This window comes from Nerophis lumbriciformis, linkage group LG03, assembly GCF_033978685.3.
Source record: "Nerophis lumbriciformis linkage group LG03, RoL_Nlum_v2.1, whole genome shotgun sequence".
Taxonomy (NCBI): Eukaryota; Metazoa; Chordata; class Actinopteri; order Syngnathiformes; family Syngnathidae; genus Nerophis; species Nerophis lumbriciformis.
The window spans coordinates 61,176,093-61,193,337 of NC_084550.2; the positions used below are offsets into that span (position 1 = coordinate 61,176,093).

At 40.1% G+C, this 17,245-nt stretch overlaps 1 protein-coding gene across 3 annotated transcripts in view; it reads right to left on the reverse strand.

Annotated features, from left to right (window-relative positions):
- Positions 1-3,815: 3,815 nt before the first annotated feature.
- Positions 3,816-17,245, reverse strand: part of nol8 (nucleolar protein 8) — a 50,654-nt gene continuing 37,224 nt past the window's right edge. For all 3 annotated transcript variants that reach the window (XM_061940485.2, XM_061940508.2, XM_061940501.2), the window contains exons 10-18: positions 17,000-17,128; positions 16,754-16,856; positions 16,451-16,616; positions 13,187-13,270; positions 8,479-8,780; positions 8,263-8,410; positions 8,002-8,063; positions 4,819-4,901; positions 3,816-4,728 (exon numbers count right to left, since the gene is read on the reverse strand). In XM_061940485.2, the coding sequence (XP_061796469.2) occupies positions 4,669-4,728; positions 4,819-4,901; positions 8,002-8,063; positions 8,263-8,410; positions 8,479-8,780; positions 13,187-13,270; positions 16,451-16,616; positions 16,754-16,856; positions 17,000-17,128 (1,137 nt within the window). In that variant the 3' untranslated portion in view covers positions 3,816-4,668. The remainder of the gene's footprint in view (positions 4,729-4,818; positions 4,902-8,001; positions 8,064-8,262; positions 8,411-8,478; positions 8,781-13,186; positions 13,271-16,450; positions 16,617-16,753; positions 16,857-16,999; positions 17,129-17,245) is intronic.

The window sequence follows — 17,245 nt, forward strand, 5'->3', positions numbered from 1 at the left end:
GACAATGCAATTTCATAAAACACATGACTACACATGGTTCAAAATAGCCAGAATTAGCCAGAAGGCTAGTTTTCATCTGTAGTCCGTGATGTAAAAAAGGCAGTAAAATTACCATTTAAAAGAAAAAGAAAAGCACACAATACATATACAATATGATAAAAAATAAAATACAACACAACATTTATCTTAGCATTAAAACAGGCTCATCTTTTAGTGCTGGCAGCTGCAGGCGTTGATAAGACACATGTGGAGGGGGGCGTGGCCTGCGGGCCTGCCGCGGAGCGGGGTGTGTAAGGACCGGCCTCGAAGACAGCGGCAGGTGAGTAGATTGCCCAACTGGGGCTTGTTATCTACTCACCTGTCGCCCTTATTAGCAGCAGCCAGGACGAGACACGTAGTTGGAGCCAAGGAGACACACGCCCAGAGACAAACGTATATTGCTAGAAAGCAAGCCACCCCCGGGTGTTTATGCAAAATAAAAATACTTTGTTCCAACTGTCTACCGGGCTCCCGAAGATCTGTCGGCCAGGAGAACCCACCACAGGGGGGAAACCTCAAAACACATTTTCAAATTTTTTTGTGAAGGCCTTGTAAGTTGTGAGCAGTTTAACCTCCTCGGGTACAGACTTACACACATTTGCACTCCTTACTGACCAGGCCCACTTACTCAAAGGGCTCCTGGGCAGAGGAATTTAACAGTCACCTCTGACAGACCCTGGAGTGACACGCTCACAGCTGTTTCTTTGGCTGATGAACTCTGCCAGAGGATCTGGAGCCAATTCATGCAGTCACTTTTAAGTCTGCAAATGTGTGAAGACTGATTGTGATTCATCTTGATTAATCACAAGTTACTGCTATGAAATTGACTAAAACAATATTTTGACATCATTTGCAATTTTGTGAGAATGTCATAAAGGAACACGTTTTAAATGTTTTACTTAAACTTGTGACATTTATTTGCTCAAAACTTGGCAATAGTTTTAGCTAAACGTAAAGGGAGTGGTCAGTGTGGCTGCGCTATATATGTGCATATTAGTAAACCTCATTTTCTGACAACTTTGTGTGCTGGCTGCCGAGTTAGCAAGCTCAGGCTTTTAGCTCGGTGGTCAGCACGCTTGCCTCTCATATGGAAGACCGGTTTGGAATGGGTCCCTGTGCGGAATGGGATAAAAGCAGGGGGCCAAACCACCTGGGTTAGGGGGTTGAGTGTAATTGGGGCCAGACGGCCGCCTATGGCACCATCTGTTGGAGGGGGCGCCCAATTGCAGAATGTGCAAAAATAAATAAATAAAAATGTATAATGAACACTTTATACCAGGGGTCCCCAGCGTCCAAAATCTGGCCCGCGGGAAGTCCCAAGATTAAAAAAATATATACATAATTAATTATTATTATTTTTAATTTGTTCTTTCTAATCCATTTTCTACCGCTTGTTACTCTCGGTGTGTCCGAGCCGCTCAGGCAAATCATATTGTCTAAAAATGCATTTTTCCACATCATCGCGCTCGGAATATATATATATATATATATATATATATATATATATATATACACATATATATATATATATATATATACACACATATATATATATACACACACATATATATATATATATATACACACACATATATATATATATATACACACACATATATATATACATATGTATATATCTACACATATATATACACATATATATATATATACACATACATATATATACATACATATATATATATATATATATATATATCAATTTTCTACCGCTTGTCCTTTTCAGGGTTGCGGGGGGTGCTGGAACCTATCTCAGCTGCATATATATATATATATATATATACAGTGGGGCAAAAAAGTATTTAGTCAGCCACGATTGTGCAAGTTCTCCCACTTAAAATGAAGACAGAGGTCTGTAATTTTCATCATAGGTACACTTCAACTGTGAGAGACAGAATGTGAAAAAAAAATCCAGGAATTCAACATTGTAGGAATTTTAAAGAATTTATTTGTAAATTATGGTGGAAAATAAGTATTTGGTCACTTCAAACAAGGAAGATCTCTGGCTCTCACAGACCTGTAACTTCTTCTTTAAGAAGCTCTTCTGTCCTCCACTCATTACCTGTATTAATGGCACCTGTTTGAACTCGTTATCTGTATAAAAGACACCTGTCCACAGCCTCAAACAGTCAGACTCCAATCCACTATGGCCAAGACCAAAGAGCTGTCGAAGGACACCAGGAAAATAATTGTAGACCTGCACCAGACTGTGAAGAGTGAATCTACAATAGGCAAGCAGCTTGGTGTGAAAAAATCAACTGTGGGAGCAATTATCAGAAAATGGAAGACATACAAGACCACTGATAATCTCCCTCGATCTGGGGCTCCACGCAAGATCTCATCCCGTGGGGTCAAAATGATCATGAGAACGGTAAGCAAAAATCCCAGAACCACACGGGGGGACCTGGTGAATGACCAGCAGAGAGCTGGGACCAAAGTAACAAAGGTTACTATAAGTAACACACTACGCCGACAGGGAATCAAATCCTGCGGTGCCAGACGTGTCCCCCTGCTTAAGCCAGTGCATGTCCAGGCCCGTCTGAAGTTTGCCAGAGAGCACATGGATGATACAGCATAGGATTGGGAGAATGTCATGTGGTCAGATGAAACCAAAATAGAACTTTTTGGTATAAACTCAACTCGTCGTGTTTGGAGGAAGAAGAATACTGAGTTGCATCCCAAGAACACCATACCTACTGTGAAGCATGGGAGTGGAAACATCATGTTTTGGGGCTGTTTTTCTGCTAAGGGGACAGGCCGACTGATCCGTGTTAAGGAAAGAATGAACGGGGCCATGTATCATGAGATTTTGAGCCAAAACCTCCTTCTATCAGAGAGAGCTTTGAAGATGAAACGTGGCTGGGTCTTCCAGCATGACAATGATCCCAAACACACCGCCCGGGCAATGAAGGAGTGGCTCCGTAAGAAGCATTTGAAAGTCCTGGAGTGGCCTAGCCAGTCTCCAGACCTCAACCCCATAGAAAATCTGTGGAGGGAGTTGAAAGTCCGTGTTGCCCGGCGACAGCCCCAAAACATCACTGCTCTCGAGAAGATCTGCATGGAGGAATGGGCCAAAATACCAGCTACTGTGTGTGCAAACCTGGTAAAGACCTATAGTAATCGTTTGACCTCTGTTATTGCCAACAAAGGTTATATTACAAAGTATTGAGTAGAATTTTTGTTATTGACCAAATACTTATTTTCCACCATAATTTACAAATAAATTCTTTAAAAATCCTACAATGTGAATTCCTGGATTTTTTTTTCACATTCTGTCTCTCACAGTTGAAGTGTACCTATGATGAAAATGACAGACCTCTGTCATCATTTTAAGTGGAAAAACTTGCACAATTGGTGGCTGACTAAATACTTTTTTGCCCCACTATATATATATATATATATATATATATATATATATGTACATATATATACTGTATATATACATACACGTTAAGTCAGGGGGAAAAACAGAGGCTATATCATCCCTACAAGCCTGTTTCGCAGGTTTCCCTGCTCGTCAGGGGATTTTATAAAGGCACTGCCTTCAGGGAACCATCCACAGTTAAGGTAAAGGAGCATATGTGTTCAAAATAAATTGTGTGATTTATGCGATTAATCACGAGTTAACTCATTATTTTTGACAGCACTAGTTTATTCACATCGTAGATTATGCTTGACAATAGTCCAGGAAAATGATCAGCCTTTACCCATTATTTAAAAATAAAATGCATACAAAAACATCAATATAATCAGAAACATTTTGATCTTTTATTTTTATTGACATGATGTTAGACGCAAGCAAGCTAATTTGCTAGTTCTCAAGTATGATGGCACAAACAAAGTAAAGATTATGGTTGAAATTCTGACAATGGAGGAGAAATAAAGTGACAAAAAACTGTTAAAAGATAAATTAACAGACTTATGAAAATACAGGTATTGTCACATATTATATAATATTTATTTTATCAATTCATGAGCTCAGAAAGGAAGCTTGTGTTCTTTGTGGGTGTTTTTCTCAGAAGGATCCTCCTGAAACCCCAAAATTATAGCATTTACCGTAATTTGCAGACCTTAAGCCGCTCACTTTTTCCCGCGCTTAATTCATATGGAATTTTACGGGTTCAGATTCACTTGCTGCCAATAAATTTTGCCTCGTCACATCAGACCAATGAAACGTGTCACGGTGGACCAGTGAAAATGTTCAGATTAAATAAAACACAATCATTCAGTCGGCCATTTGGCGCGTTATGGACTCACCCTCATCGTACTGAAAAAAATGACAATACAAGCCAAATAAGACGACTTCGGCGGTTTAAGCGCGCCGGAAGAGGAGGACAAAGACCGTCCTGAATGACCTCTCCTTGTGACAGGCACTGTCTTTTGTAAAAATTGTGAATGAACATAAGTGCCTGTGTAAATATTTCATGTTTCAATGTGTACACCTGCGGCTAATAAACTTGTGCAGCTAATATTTGAAAAAATCAAATTTGTCCAAAAATGAGATGGATGTGGCTTGTATTTAGTTGCTCTCTATAGCCCAAAAGAGACGGTATATATCTAAAAACAAAATTTGTCTTAAGTTGTGTTCAGGCAGAAACACCAGAAAAAACCTCATCTCTTTTGGTGAGGTTTGAGCTTCCTGAGTGCATTCTTGTGTTTCCTGCGGCACTCCTGAGGATAAAAACAAAAACAAAGTGCGTGTTAGTGCAAAGTCACAGTAGGCGTTGTGCTCGTTGTTCCGATTCATGCGGAAAGGCGCACCTCTTTAAGCACCATTGCCCTCTCTTGCCACTGCTCTCTCTCCTGGTCCAGCTCAGAGGAACAACAGAACCACTGCGGGCCCTCTGATGGAGGAGGAGGTTAAAAGTTAAAGTCACACTTGGTAATAGAGCTGGAGTGTCAAACATACGGTCCGCAAGATGAGTTTGCCAAGTGTAAAAATGAGCTGCAATCTTTTAATGAAATAAACTGCTGTTCTAAATGTGTCCACTGGATGTCGCAATGGCAATTCAAGTGTAACCCACGTCACTCATGACAGTGTTTAAAGATGACGTCTTTAAGCGCCCCCTGGATTGGCTGCCGCCACTCTAATCGGCGCAGGTGCAAGCAATCAGCTGCTCCTGTGCCTGTATCTACAATACCTTCTTTAATTGTAAATTATCCACTCATGGGATAAAATAACAGAACAGTAAGATGCAAAGACTTAAGTCAATATATAAATGATAAATGGGTTGTACTTGTATAGCGCTTTTCTACCTTCAAGGTACTCAAAGCGCTTTGACACTACTTCCACATTTACCCATTCACACACACACTCACACACTGATGGAGGGAGCTGCCATGCAAGGCGCTAACCAGCACCCATCAGGAGCAAGGGTGAAGTGTCTTGCTCAGGACACAACGGACATGACGAGGTTGGTACTAGGTGGGGATTGAACCAGGGACCCTCGGGTCGCGCACGGCCATTCTTCCATCTTTGTAGTTAAGAGTTACGTGCAGCGCTCGCAATAGGTTTGGGTAAAGTTTTTTTTTCTTTGATGTGCCTGAAAGAGTGGCAGCACGTCACAGTAACTCCTTTGACTTCCTTCATTTTACTTTATTTTTGGTAGTACTCTCAACCTTTTTGTGTGAAGTGTGAAGTGAATTACATTTATATAGCGCTTTTTCTCAAGTGACTCAAAGCGCTTTACATTGTGAAACCCAATATCTAAGTTACCTTTAAACCAGTGTGGGTGGCACTAGGAGCAGGTGAATTGAAGTGAAGTGAATTATATTTATATAGCGCTTTTTCTCAAGTGACTCAAAGCGCTTTACATTGTGAAACCCAATGTCTAAGTTACCTTTAAACCAGTGTGGGTGGCACTGGGAGCAGGTGGGTAAAGTGTCTTGCCCAAGGACACAACGGCAGTGACTAGAATGGCAGAATCACTTATCTTTTTTTAGGAACAATTTCCCTTGTGGATCAATAAAGTTTGTCTAAGTCTAAGGTTAAGGGCATGATGTGCACCCTGAACTCCATTGTAAAAATGTGTGTTTCTTGGGGGTGTAACGGTACACAAAAATTTCGGTTCGGTACGTACCTCGGTTTAGAGGTCACGGTTCGGTTAATTTTCGGTAAAGTAAGAAAACAACAAAATATAAATTTCGGGTTTATTTATTTACCAAATTTGCACAATCTTCCACCAAAAATATTTTTCTGAGTGGAATATTTGATGTGAAGTAATCAGAACCTTGGATAGGTCAATAATTCATAATAACATTGATTTTGATTCAATATTATGTTTTGAGCAATGACAGTTTGAAAGAAAAAATAACAGCTTTGTTTTATTAGTCAACATTGCAACTTTTTCTAAATTACATTTAACCTTTTTTATTTCACTTTTGTTATGTTTTTGTTTGTATAAATAGTATTTTTAGAATGTGCCGTGGGCCTTTAAAACATTAGCTGTGGGCCGCAAATGGCCTCCGGGGCACACTTTTGACACCCCTGCTATAGATAATAAAAAATTAAATGTGATAAATCTATGGATGAAAAGCAGAGCCTGGCGACGCATGCGCGTTTATCATAACTCTCTCTCTCTCTCTCTGTCTCTGCCCCTCCCTCACCAATGCTGCTGCGCGCACAATTTGTTTTGTTTTTAACCCCTTCTTAACCCTGAACGTGCATTGAAAATACACGCAACCCTAACTCAAAGGCATTTAAGAAACTCCGCCCTGACAGCCCCGCAAAAGAGGACATGTCCGGTGAAAAGAGGACGTATGGTCAGTCTATCCTAGCCCGTTAGCTGCTAGCATGCCGTGTGTTGTGCCTCGGTGTGCATTGTTTACACAACGTGCGTTACGCTACTTAATATGTCCGTGTGGAAACTCGTTCGGTACACCTCCGAACTGAACCGGAACCCCCGTACCGAAATGGTTCAATACAAATACACGTACCGTTACACCCCTAGTGTTTCTACATTTGTTGTTGTATTTTATTTCATGCTTAGATCTACCATCACATCGGTTACGTTTGTAGTTATGTTACCTTGCTTTTAGCTATGGTGTCATTTTGATAATTGCTTTGTTTATATTATAATTGTAAAATTGGAATGATAATAATAATGTGTTATGGCAGTTGCGGATGTCACCAATGCGGCGGGTTGAGGAAACACTCGGTTGGTTTGGAGCTCGTGGTGTCCAAGACGAGACTTAAAACCAGGGGAGACAGGGCCTTCTCTGTGGTCGGCCCTAAGCTCTGGAACACTCTGCCCCTCCATATTCGAACTGCTCCCACAGTGGAGTGTTTTAAGTCTCGTCTTAAGACCCACTTTTATTCTCTGGCTTTTAACACTACGTGAGTTGTGTAGTCCTCTGTTGTCCTCTGTGTTTTTAAATTTTTTGATTTCTATTTACTGTTTTAATTGGTTTTACCCTTTGAAATTGTTTTTAATCATATTTATTTTATATTGTTTTTAATTGTGTTTAACATTGTTGTGCAGCACTTTGGAAACATTTTGTTGTTTAAATGTGCTATATAAATAAAGTGGATTGGATTGGATTGGTTTTCCAAACACGTTTCTAATGGTGAACTGCCAACATGACAATGCGAAACAAAAAGTGCTTAAAGTTTAATGGCTTTGCCAATACACCGAGACAAAGTATAAGTTAATTGTGTCCTTCGTGGTGTGAAACTGCACCATTTCTTTCCTTAGAATTTTCAATTAACATGAAGTGTTTTGCCAAGAGGATTATTTGTGATATGTACGTTTTCAGAATGTGCTTGTTCTATTTTTGGCCAAAGTAAAACAATCTGAAGTTGTCTTTATTTCTAAGTTATTATGCCATGATTTTACTAGTCCGGCCCACGTGGAAAACAGATTTTCCTCCATGTGGCCCCTGAGCTAAAATGAGTTTGACACCCCTGGATTTGGGAGTAAACGCACTCTCCAGTCTTGTTCATACCTAACAATCTGCTGTCGTTGAGGTGGAAGAAGAACATGTCCTTCATGGGAGGAGTTTCCTCTCTGTGGACAGAAGCAAACACTTCATTTTAGTGTGCAGACAATATCACATGCAATATTGGGATCATTTCCTTTGAAACAAAACATGCATTTTATCATGCATGTGCACACAATGTGATGGTGTTGAAGAACTGTGACCTGCGTGTGAACAGCACATAAAAACAGAGAGAGACAGAAGAAAAGCCACAGAAGTTTTTCTCACTGAGTGGTTTTAGGTACAGGGATGCTTTTCTCCTTTTCTTCTGCCTCCTCCACCTCCTCCTCCTCTGAGCTGCTGTCTTGTAAGTGGGGGTCTTGTTGCCATGACACCTTTGCAGCCTGGATGCTCTCCACCTTATACTCAGCTGGCACTAAGAAGTGACATACAGTAAACATTTAAAACGTCTCAAATGGTCATCCCATCGGGGCAGTGACCCACCTGGGTGTTCACTTTCTGTCTCTAAGTCGTTGCCGAAGAAGGAGAAGGTAAATCCGGAAGGGTCCTCGGTTCCTGCGCTGGCATCCGTTAAGACCAAAGATGTCACAGGTGCAGGCTGCTCTGGATCCTCTCCTCCTCCATCGACTTCTTCCTCGACTTGGTCCCAGTTCGTCTTCACTTCCTCTGCATCGTTCGTCTGACCGAACATGGCCTTCAGGTCACCGGTCACGTCGTAGAAGATCTCCTTGGAAACTTCTGGAAGCTTCTGAGCCTCTTCCCTCTTCTTCCTCCGGGCCGACTTGCTGTGAAGAGCAGGAAACAAAAGACGGCCAAAGCTGTTATGGTGATGGCAGTAAATGGATTATTGCATTATAATGCGCACTACCAACGAGCGGGTCTATTTTCACACAAAAGGTGCAACGGATTATAAGGCGCATTAAAAGGGTCAAATTAGGATTTCTTGTCTACATTTAAAACACTTCCTTGTGGTCTACATAACATGTAATGGTGGTTCTTTGGTCAAAATGTTTTACAGACCATCTTCAAACCGTCTCTTCAGGAAGCACCGTTTTGTGAGCGGTCTAATTTACGTGCCTCCACTTCCATAGCGTCTTCTCCCCATGCTCTTTGTTGTACCAATACTTTTTAGCGTTTCCATAGCGAGTCTACTGACAGATATACCGTATTTTCCGCACCATTAGCCGCACCTAAAAACCACAAATTTACTCAAAAGCTGACAGTGCGGCTTTTAACCCGGTGCGCTTTATATATGGATAAATATTAAGATTCATTTTCATAAAGTTTCGATCTTGCAACTTAGGTAAACAGCCGCCATCTTTTTTCCCCGGTAGAACAGGAAGCGCTTCTTCTTCTACGCAAGCAACCGCCAAGGTAAGCACCCGCCCCCATAGAACAGGAAGCGCTTCTTCTTCTACTGTAAGCAACCACCCGCCCCCGGAAGAAGAAGAAAAAACGCGCGGATATCACCGTACGTTTCATTTCCTGTTTACATCTGTAAAGACCACAAAATGGCTCCTACTAAGCGACAAGGATCCGGTTCATGAAAAGACGCAATCTCTCCATCCGCACACGGATTACTACCGTATTTCACAGCAACTGATATTCCTGTGAACCGCACTGTGGAACGGGAGCACGTACGGTGAATATTCGCACCACAGGGAATGAGAAGTCATCCTTCACTGTGGTTCTAGCTTGCCATGCTAACTTCCACCCATGGTGATATTCAAAAGGAAGACCTTGGCAAAAGAGACCTTTCCAGCCGGCGTCATCATAAAAGCTAACTCGAAGGGATGGATGAAGAAAAGATGAGCGAGTGGTTAAGGTAAGTTTAAGTTTACGCGAAGAGGCCGGGTGGCTTTTTTCACGCAGCTCTGTCCATGTTGATATACGTATGTTTGTGATTGCACATTTGCGTACATTTTGGGAGTGAACAGAGTTGTTAGAACGCTGGTTTTTAATATATTATTAAAGTTTGACTGACCTATCTGACTGTTTTTTTGACATTCCTTTAGCGCAGTTAGATGCGGCTTACAACACGGGGCGGCTTATTGGTGGACAAAGTTTTGAAATATGCCCTTCATTGAAGGCGCGGCTTTTAACCCAGGGCGCCTTATGATGCGGAAAATACGGTAAGTTAAAAACGGTACGCTTTTTTTGTATTAGAAATGGCAACAGTGGAGGATTGACGCCCCACAACAAGAGGATAGAGAAAAATAAGGATCTCACTCACTACGGCGCAGGCAGTAGCGAATTTTCGGGATTTATGCAGATCCCAAATACATTTCAGCAGGTACCAATAGGTCAAAGTTGGTTGTGCATAATAGATTGAAACAAAACGCCAGATAATATGTCTCTTTTTGGGGTCCTTATACACACACCACAATAATACCCGTATGGTGAAGCACAGTACGTCTGACTATGGTAGACGTAATGCTCAAGCGGTGTGGCTTCGTCGCTTACTAAAGTTGTACAAATACATTTTGACAGATTTTTGAGCGCCTTGTGTAATGTTCTATATTCTCTATGAAACGTTAAAAGTTTTGGTCTTGCTTGCTAGCGTAATTTATTGAACAGGCATCAACCTGCAGTCCACACGTATCCCTTATTTAGGACTGCTATTAACTGGTCACATTTATTATTACACCACATCCCAAATAATATTGCTTCAAGGTCAGTAAGCACAACCAGTATTAATACGTACATTAGGCGCACCGGATTATAATGCTCACTAACAATGAGCGGGTCTATTTTCATACAAAAGGCGCAACGGATTATAAGGCGCATTAAAAGGGTCAAATTAGGATTTCTTGTCTACATTTAAAACACTTCCTTGTGGTCTACATAACATGTAATGGTGGTTCTTTGGTCAAAATGTTTTACAGACCATCTTCAAACCGTCTCTTCAGGAAGCACCATTTTGTGAGCGGTTTAATTTATGTGCCTCCACTTCCATAGCGTCTTCTCCCCATGCTCTTTGTTGTACCAATACTTTTTAGCGTTTCCATAGCGAGTCTACTGACAGATATAAGTTAAAAACGGTACGCTTTTTTTGTATTAGAAATGGCAACAGTGGAGGATTAACGCCCCACAACAAGAGGATAGAGAAAAATAAGGATCTCACTCACTACGGCGCAGGCACGAGCGAATTTTCGGGATTTATGCAGATCCCAAATACATATCAGCAGGTACCAATAGGTCAAAGTTGGTTGTGCATAATAGATTGAAACAAAACGCCAGATAATAGGTCTCTTTTTGGGGTCCTTATACACACACCACAATAATACCCGTATGGTGAAGCACAATACGTCTGACTATGGTAGACGTAATGCTCAAGCGGTGCGGCTTCGTCGCTTACTAAAGTTGTACAAATACATTTTGACAGATTTTTGAGCGCCGTGTGTAATGTTCTATATTCTCTATGAAACATTAAAAGTTTTGGTCTTGCTTGCTAGCGTAATTTATTGAACAGGCATCAACCTGCAGTCCACACGTATCCCTTATTTAGGACTACTATTAACTGGTCACATTTACACCATATCCCAAATAATATTGCTTCAAGGTCAGTAAGCACAACCAGTATTAATACGTACATTAGGCGCACCGGATTATAATGCTCACTAACAATGAGCGGGTCTATTTTCATACAAAAGGCGCAACGGATTATAAGGCGCAATTAAAGGGTCATATTATGATTTTTTTTCTACATTTAAAACAGTTCCCTGTGGTCTACATCAGTGGTCCCCAACCACCGGGCCGCGGCTTGGTACCGGTCCGTGGATCGATTGGTACCGGGCCGCACAAGAAATAAAAAGTAAAAAAATAAAACTTTTATTTATTTTTATTTTTTTTATTAAATCAACATAAAAAACACAAGATACACTTACAATTAGTGCACCAACCCAAACCCCCCCCATCATTCACACAAAAGGGTTGTTTCTTTCTGTTATTAATATTTCTGGTTCCTACATTATATATCAATATAGATCAATACAGTCTGCAGGGATACAGTCCGTAAGCACACATGATTGTATTTTTTTATGACAAAAAAAATATTAATAAATAAATACCATACCCCCCGGTCCGTGGGACAAATTTTCAAGCGTTGACCGGTCCGCAGTTACAAAAAGGTTGGGGACCACTGGTCTACATAACATGTAATGATGGTTCTTTGGTCAAAATTTTGCATAGATTATGTTTCTTCCTATTCCCTTTCGGACATGTAAAGAAAAATGATAATATGTGATGTATCATACTGAAATTGTGTACATGTTCGAAATAAACTTCAACCAACCAATCCCTTGTGATGGATTTAAAAGGGTGTGATTTAGGTATTTTATACTGATTGGACGTTTTGTACGATATCCACAAAGTTGAGTGAGCAGGTTGTATTATATGTGACCATATTAGTTGAATGTTTGTGCTGGGTGAATTTTTTTTCCTGCACCATGACTAGGGTAGGTTGTTTGGATTGGGTCATATAAGTACCGTATTTTTCGGACTATAAGTCGCAGTTTTTTTTCATAGTTTGGCCGGGCTCCAGTGCGACTTATATATGTTTTTTTCCTTCTTTATTATGCATTTTCGGCAGGTGCGACTTATACTCCGGTGCGACTTATACTCCGAAAAATACGGTAATCGCTGTGCTTGAACTCACAGATGTGTAAATTAATGTTCACTGACTTGAATTATTTTTGTTGGCCACCAGATGGCGCCAAAATGCCAGTAATCAGACCGCTGGCTACATGTATATGATATGAAAACACTTGGACCAGTGCTGTCTCGCAAGCCAAGTTGAACATGCCGACGGGCCGTAGTTTGGACCTCCTTGATTTAGAACCTTATATTTTTAGCCTGGATATGAGGAGGATGAACAATAATGAACCCAATAAAATGACAAGTGAAAAGAAAAGTAAATTCATTAATGCGATCGCTCCTCACACAAGTTGATGAATGATAGCCAGTAAGCCTCGCCAGCGGTCAGCAGTCAGTGGTTAGAATCAGGGAGGCCGGCGAGGCTTGCTGTGCTTGTCAGTAAAATGGCAGCATTTGTATTAAAAAATATATACATTTTAATTATAATTTAGAAATTAGACTGCATGTTGGCGTAAAACAGAGTTTTTGTGCAGCCCTCAACAAAAATGATATGCAAGATGTTAATGTGACTATTTTGGTATTACATTGCTCATACCTGTTCTTCTTGATACGTTCTGTTTTGGTCTCAAAGGCGGCGTGTTCCTCTTTGCTGGGGTCGTAGTGAAGCGCCGACACGTCTCTGCAAACACGTTGTCTCACATTAGATCGCAGGTTCTCAAACTTTTTTCACAAAGTACCACCATAATGAGTCACATTAAAATACAGAAGTGTAGTAGGCCTCATTAAAAACAAGTATAGTTAGTATGTTTGCCCACTGTAACATTACACACAGTTTGAACAGTAACACTGTATTTGAATATAATTTTTTGGCATACAACTAGATTGAGCCTGCGTACCACAGGTGTCAAACTCAAGGCCCGGGGGCCGCCACTTCATTTTATATGGCCCGTGAAAGCCTGGAAATAACATGCGTCAATTAAGTATCTTATCTTACTAAACGTATTCGTCTTTTCCATTTTGACAGAAAAAAAATTTACTGCGTGAAATTGCATACCTTTTAAACTTTAATAGTATGCAAATGCAACAAATATTATATCTTCCAAACAATTTTCTTTTGTCAGAATAAAAATAAATACTTAAATATCTCCTTGACTTTCTGATTTTAAAGTTATCCATCAAATTTTACACAAAAAATTACAATAAAATTTACAGTGATTTTTACAGTACCGTATATTACTGTGAAGTAAAATACTGATTTTTTTTTATGGTAAAATTATGTCGACTGAGCTGCTAGTGTTTTACCGTAAACTCTGTGGTTGTTTTTAAGATGTATTAACAGGTACCGTAAATAGAAATACGGTATATTGTTTTACGGTAAAAAAAAACATTATTAAAATAAAAATAAAATAAAAACAATAGTACTGGTTTTCTATTTACACTGCAAAAAGTCAGTGTTCAAAAACAAGAAAAAAAAATAAAAAATTAGGGGTATTTTATTTGAACTAGGAAAATTATCTGCCAATAGAACAAGAAAATGTGGCTTGTCAAGACTTTCCAAAACAAGTAAAATTAGCTAACCTCAATGAACCCAAAAATGCCTTAAAATAAGGATATTCTCACTAATAACAAGTGCACTTTTCTTGGTAGAAAAAAAAGAGACCTTTTTGCTCAATATGTTGAAAAATATTCTTAAATTAGGTAAATGCTCGTGCCATTATCTTGACATAATGATATGCACTCGGCATTACATTTCTTGAAACCAGCAAACTTATACTAAAAATGAATTTATTGTTCTTAATGGAAAGGCAACAAGGCAACTGCTTGTTACTCTCTGGGTCTCCTAGCCGCTCAGGCAAATCATATTGTCTAAAAATGCATTTTCCCATGGATAACATGACATCATCGCGCCAAGTGCGTGCTCTTTCAGTCAATCAGTGCGCATATATACACATTTAATTTGTTTTATTGTAATTTTGAAGAATTGATCTGAATGTGCATTAACTATTTCTGTTAAAAATTGTTTGAAATGTCACATGTTAAATGTTTGAATAAATAATAAAAGTCCATTTGGCTGTCATCTGTTTTAACTATGAGACACATTTGTGTCAAAATCATAATTTTTTTCATGCTAGAAGTAAGAAATTGGGTGGGGGGGTCGGGGTGGGGTGGGGGCGTGGCTAATAGGGGAGGAGTATATTCACAGCTAGAATTCACCAAGTCAAGTATTTCATATATATATATATACAGTAAATATATACAGTATATATATATATATATATATATATATATATATATATATATATATATATATATATATATCAAGAGGGACAGAGACAGCGCACAGTGCATGTGGATCACATGTTACCATGGCGAGAAAATATGGAGAGACTGCCAGTTATCTAGTCTCCACCAGTTCCAGAAAATGTGCCATCAGTACAACTGGGCAGTGCTGTTTCAGTTCCATCATCAGGACCATCAGTGAGTCAGACACAAACTAGTCTCAATATTGAACCAGATTCAAGGGCTGCTGAGTTGTCATCATCAGAACCCAGATCGCCCACAACAAAAACCCCACCAGTGATCCGCAGGTACCCAGAAAGGTTTCGAGTACCACCAAAAAACCTGAATCTCTGAAGACAGTATAAAAATCTGTGTTAAAGATGTACAAATACTGTTTGTATAATAAGCATGTTATTGTTTACAAATGAGGGTTAAGAGTTCAGTACTAAAAAAAAAAGAATGTGGCTTAAGTACAGTTTTTTAATTGAGCTGCTGCATTTTTTGGTTGGGTTGTTTATTTCTTTTGAGTAACTTCTACATTTATAAAAGGGGAGGAATGTAATGGAGTGATCTATGTTTGTCTGTTGCCATCTCCTGGTGAATGTTGGCTATAGCGTACTGGGGTTACTTTTTGGTTGGCCAACGATTTACGTGGTGTTGCGCACCTGACGTCAAGTGTGTGAGTCCGTTCTGAAGTCTACAGTAAAGAGACGTACTTCATCACCTCGCCTGTTTATTGCCTCCAACTCAATATATTACAACAACATTGCTCCATGCAGACCCTCCAGGTCCGCATGGAGCTGGAGGGGGCGTGGCCTCCAGGTCCGCCTGAATTTCGGGAGATTTTCGGGAGAAAATTTGTCCCGGGAGGTTTTCGGGAGAGGCGCTGAATTTCGGGAGTCTCCCGGAAAATCCGGGAGGGTTGGCAAGTATGGTATAATGCATATGTTCCTTCTTGACGGCACTTAAATGTAGAGTATATGTAGAATATATTTATATTATTTATATATTATATACATAATATATTATATATATTATATTATTTATTATTCTTGTTAATTGTGAGCGAACTGTGGTGCTGAATTTCCCCCAGGGATCAATAAAGTACTTTCTATTCTATTCTATTCTATCTATTATCTTACTGAGATAATTTAGGACCAAAACACTTAAAACAAGTAAAACACTCTAACATAAAATCTGCTTAGTGAGAAGAATTATCTTATCAGACAGAAAATAAGCAAATGTCACCCTTATTTGAGATATTTAATCTTACTTAGATTTCAGTTTTTGCAGTGTACCGTAATATGTTGTTAAAAACACTGTATATTTACTGTAAAATTCTAGTGAGTTGACTTTTTTTTAATGTAAAATCTACAGATTTGTTTTTACATTGTACATAAAGAATTGATGTATAATAATCTCATGCACAGGCAAATTCATGTATTATTCACTGTTAGAAGCGGCCCTCTAATGGCAGCCATAACTGCGATTTGGCCCTCAATGAAAACGAGTTCGACATCCCTGCATGAGAACATCACCAGTCGAACTCTATGCTGACACATTTGTGTGGGAGACCGACCTGAAGGTCTTGGCTTTGCCAGCCGTCTTGCCGGTGGGGGGATGAAGTCCGAGAACGTTGTGCAGGATGGACATGTTCCTCTTCTTCTCCTCCTGCAGAGCCTGGTCGTCATCGGCGGCCAAGTTCGTCTTCTCCTCCGAGACTTCAACAGTCGCTGCAGCATGCCCTAAAAAAACGAGAAATTCACTCTACTTTTCCTCTACACGAGTTTAGCTGTGCGATAGCTGTCGTAGACGTCAAGGCGTCAACCTGGATTTCTTCTCACAAGTTCTCTGCCTAAACCTAATCAAACAACAGCCTGACCTGATTCCACCATGTCGGCGTCCTCCTCAACCTCCTCTTCCAGGAAGCGAGAGTCCATCCGAAAACGCTCGTCCGTCCCAAAGCGAGACTGCAGCTCCATCAGCTAAACACACACACACAGGTTTATACACCTTTCCCGGGTTGAATTTGAGCACGTTTGAGATGCTTCTTTACATTTTTGAACACCAATCAGATCTGATAAATGACAAATAGGAAGCACAGTGCACAAATACAACAATGTGTCACCTTCTGTCCAGCTGGACCCTCGAACTGAGGCCTGACGTCAAACCTGTTCTGATCCTCCTCTTCATCCCCGTCCTCATCCTCATCTTCACTGCTGCTGAACAACTGAGGGCCCGATTTTTTCAGATGCCCCTGAACACACACACAAAATCAATCAAGTCTTCAACTCATCGCTAAAGCCGGGGTACTGACATAAAGACCGAAGACGGCAAAAGCCAGATTACGTTGTATAAGATTGTCTAATAATAT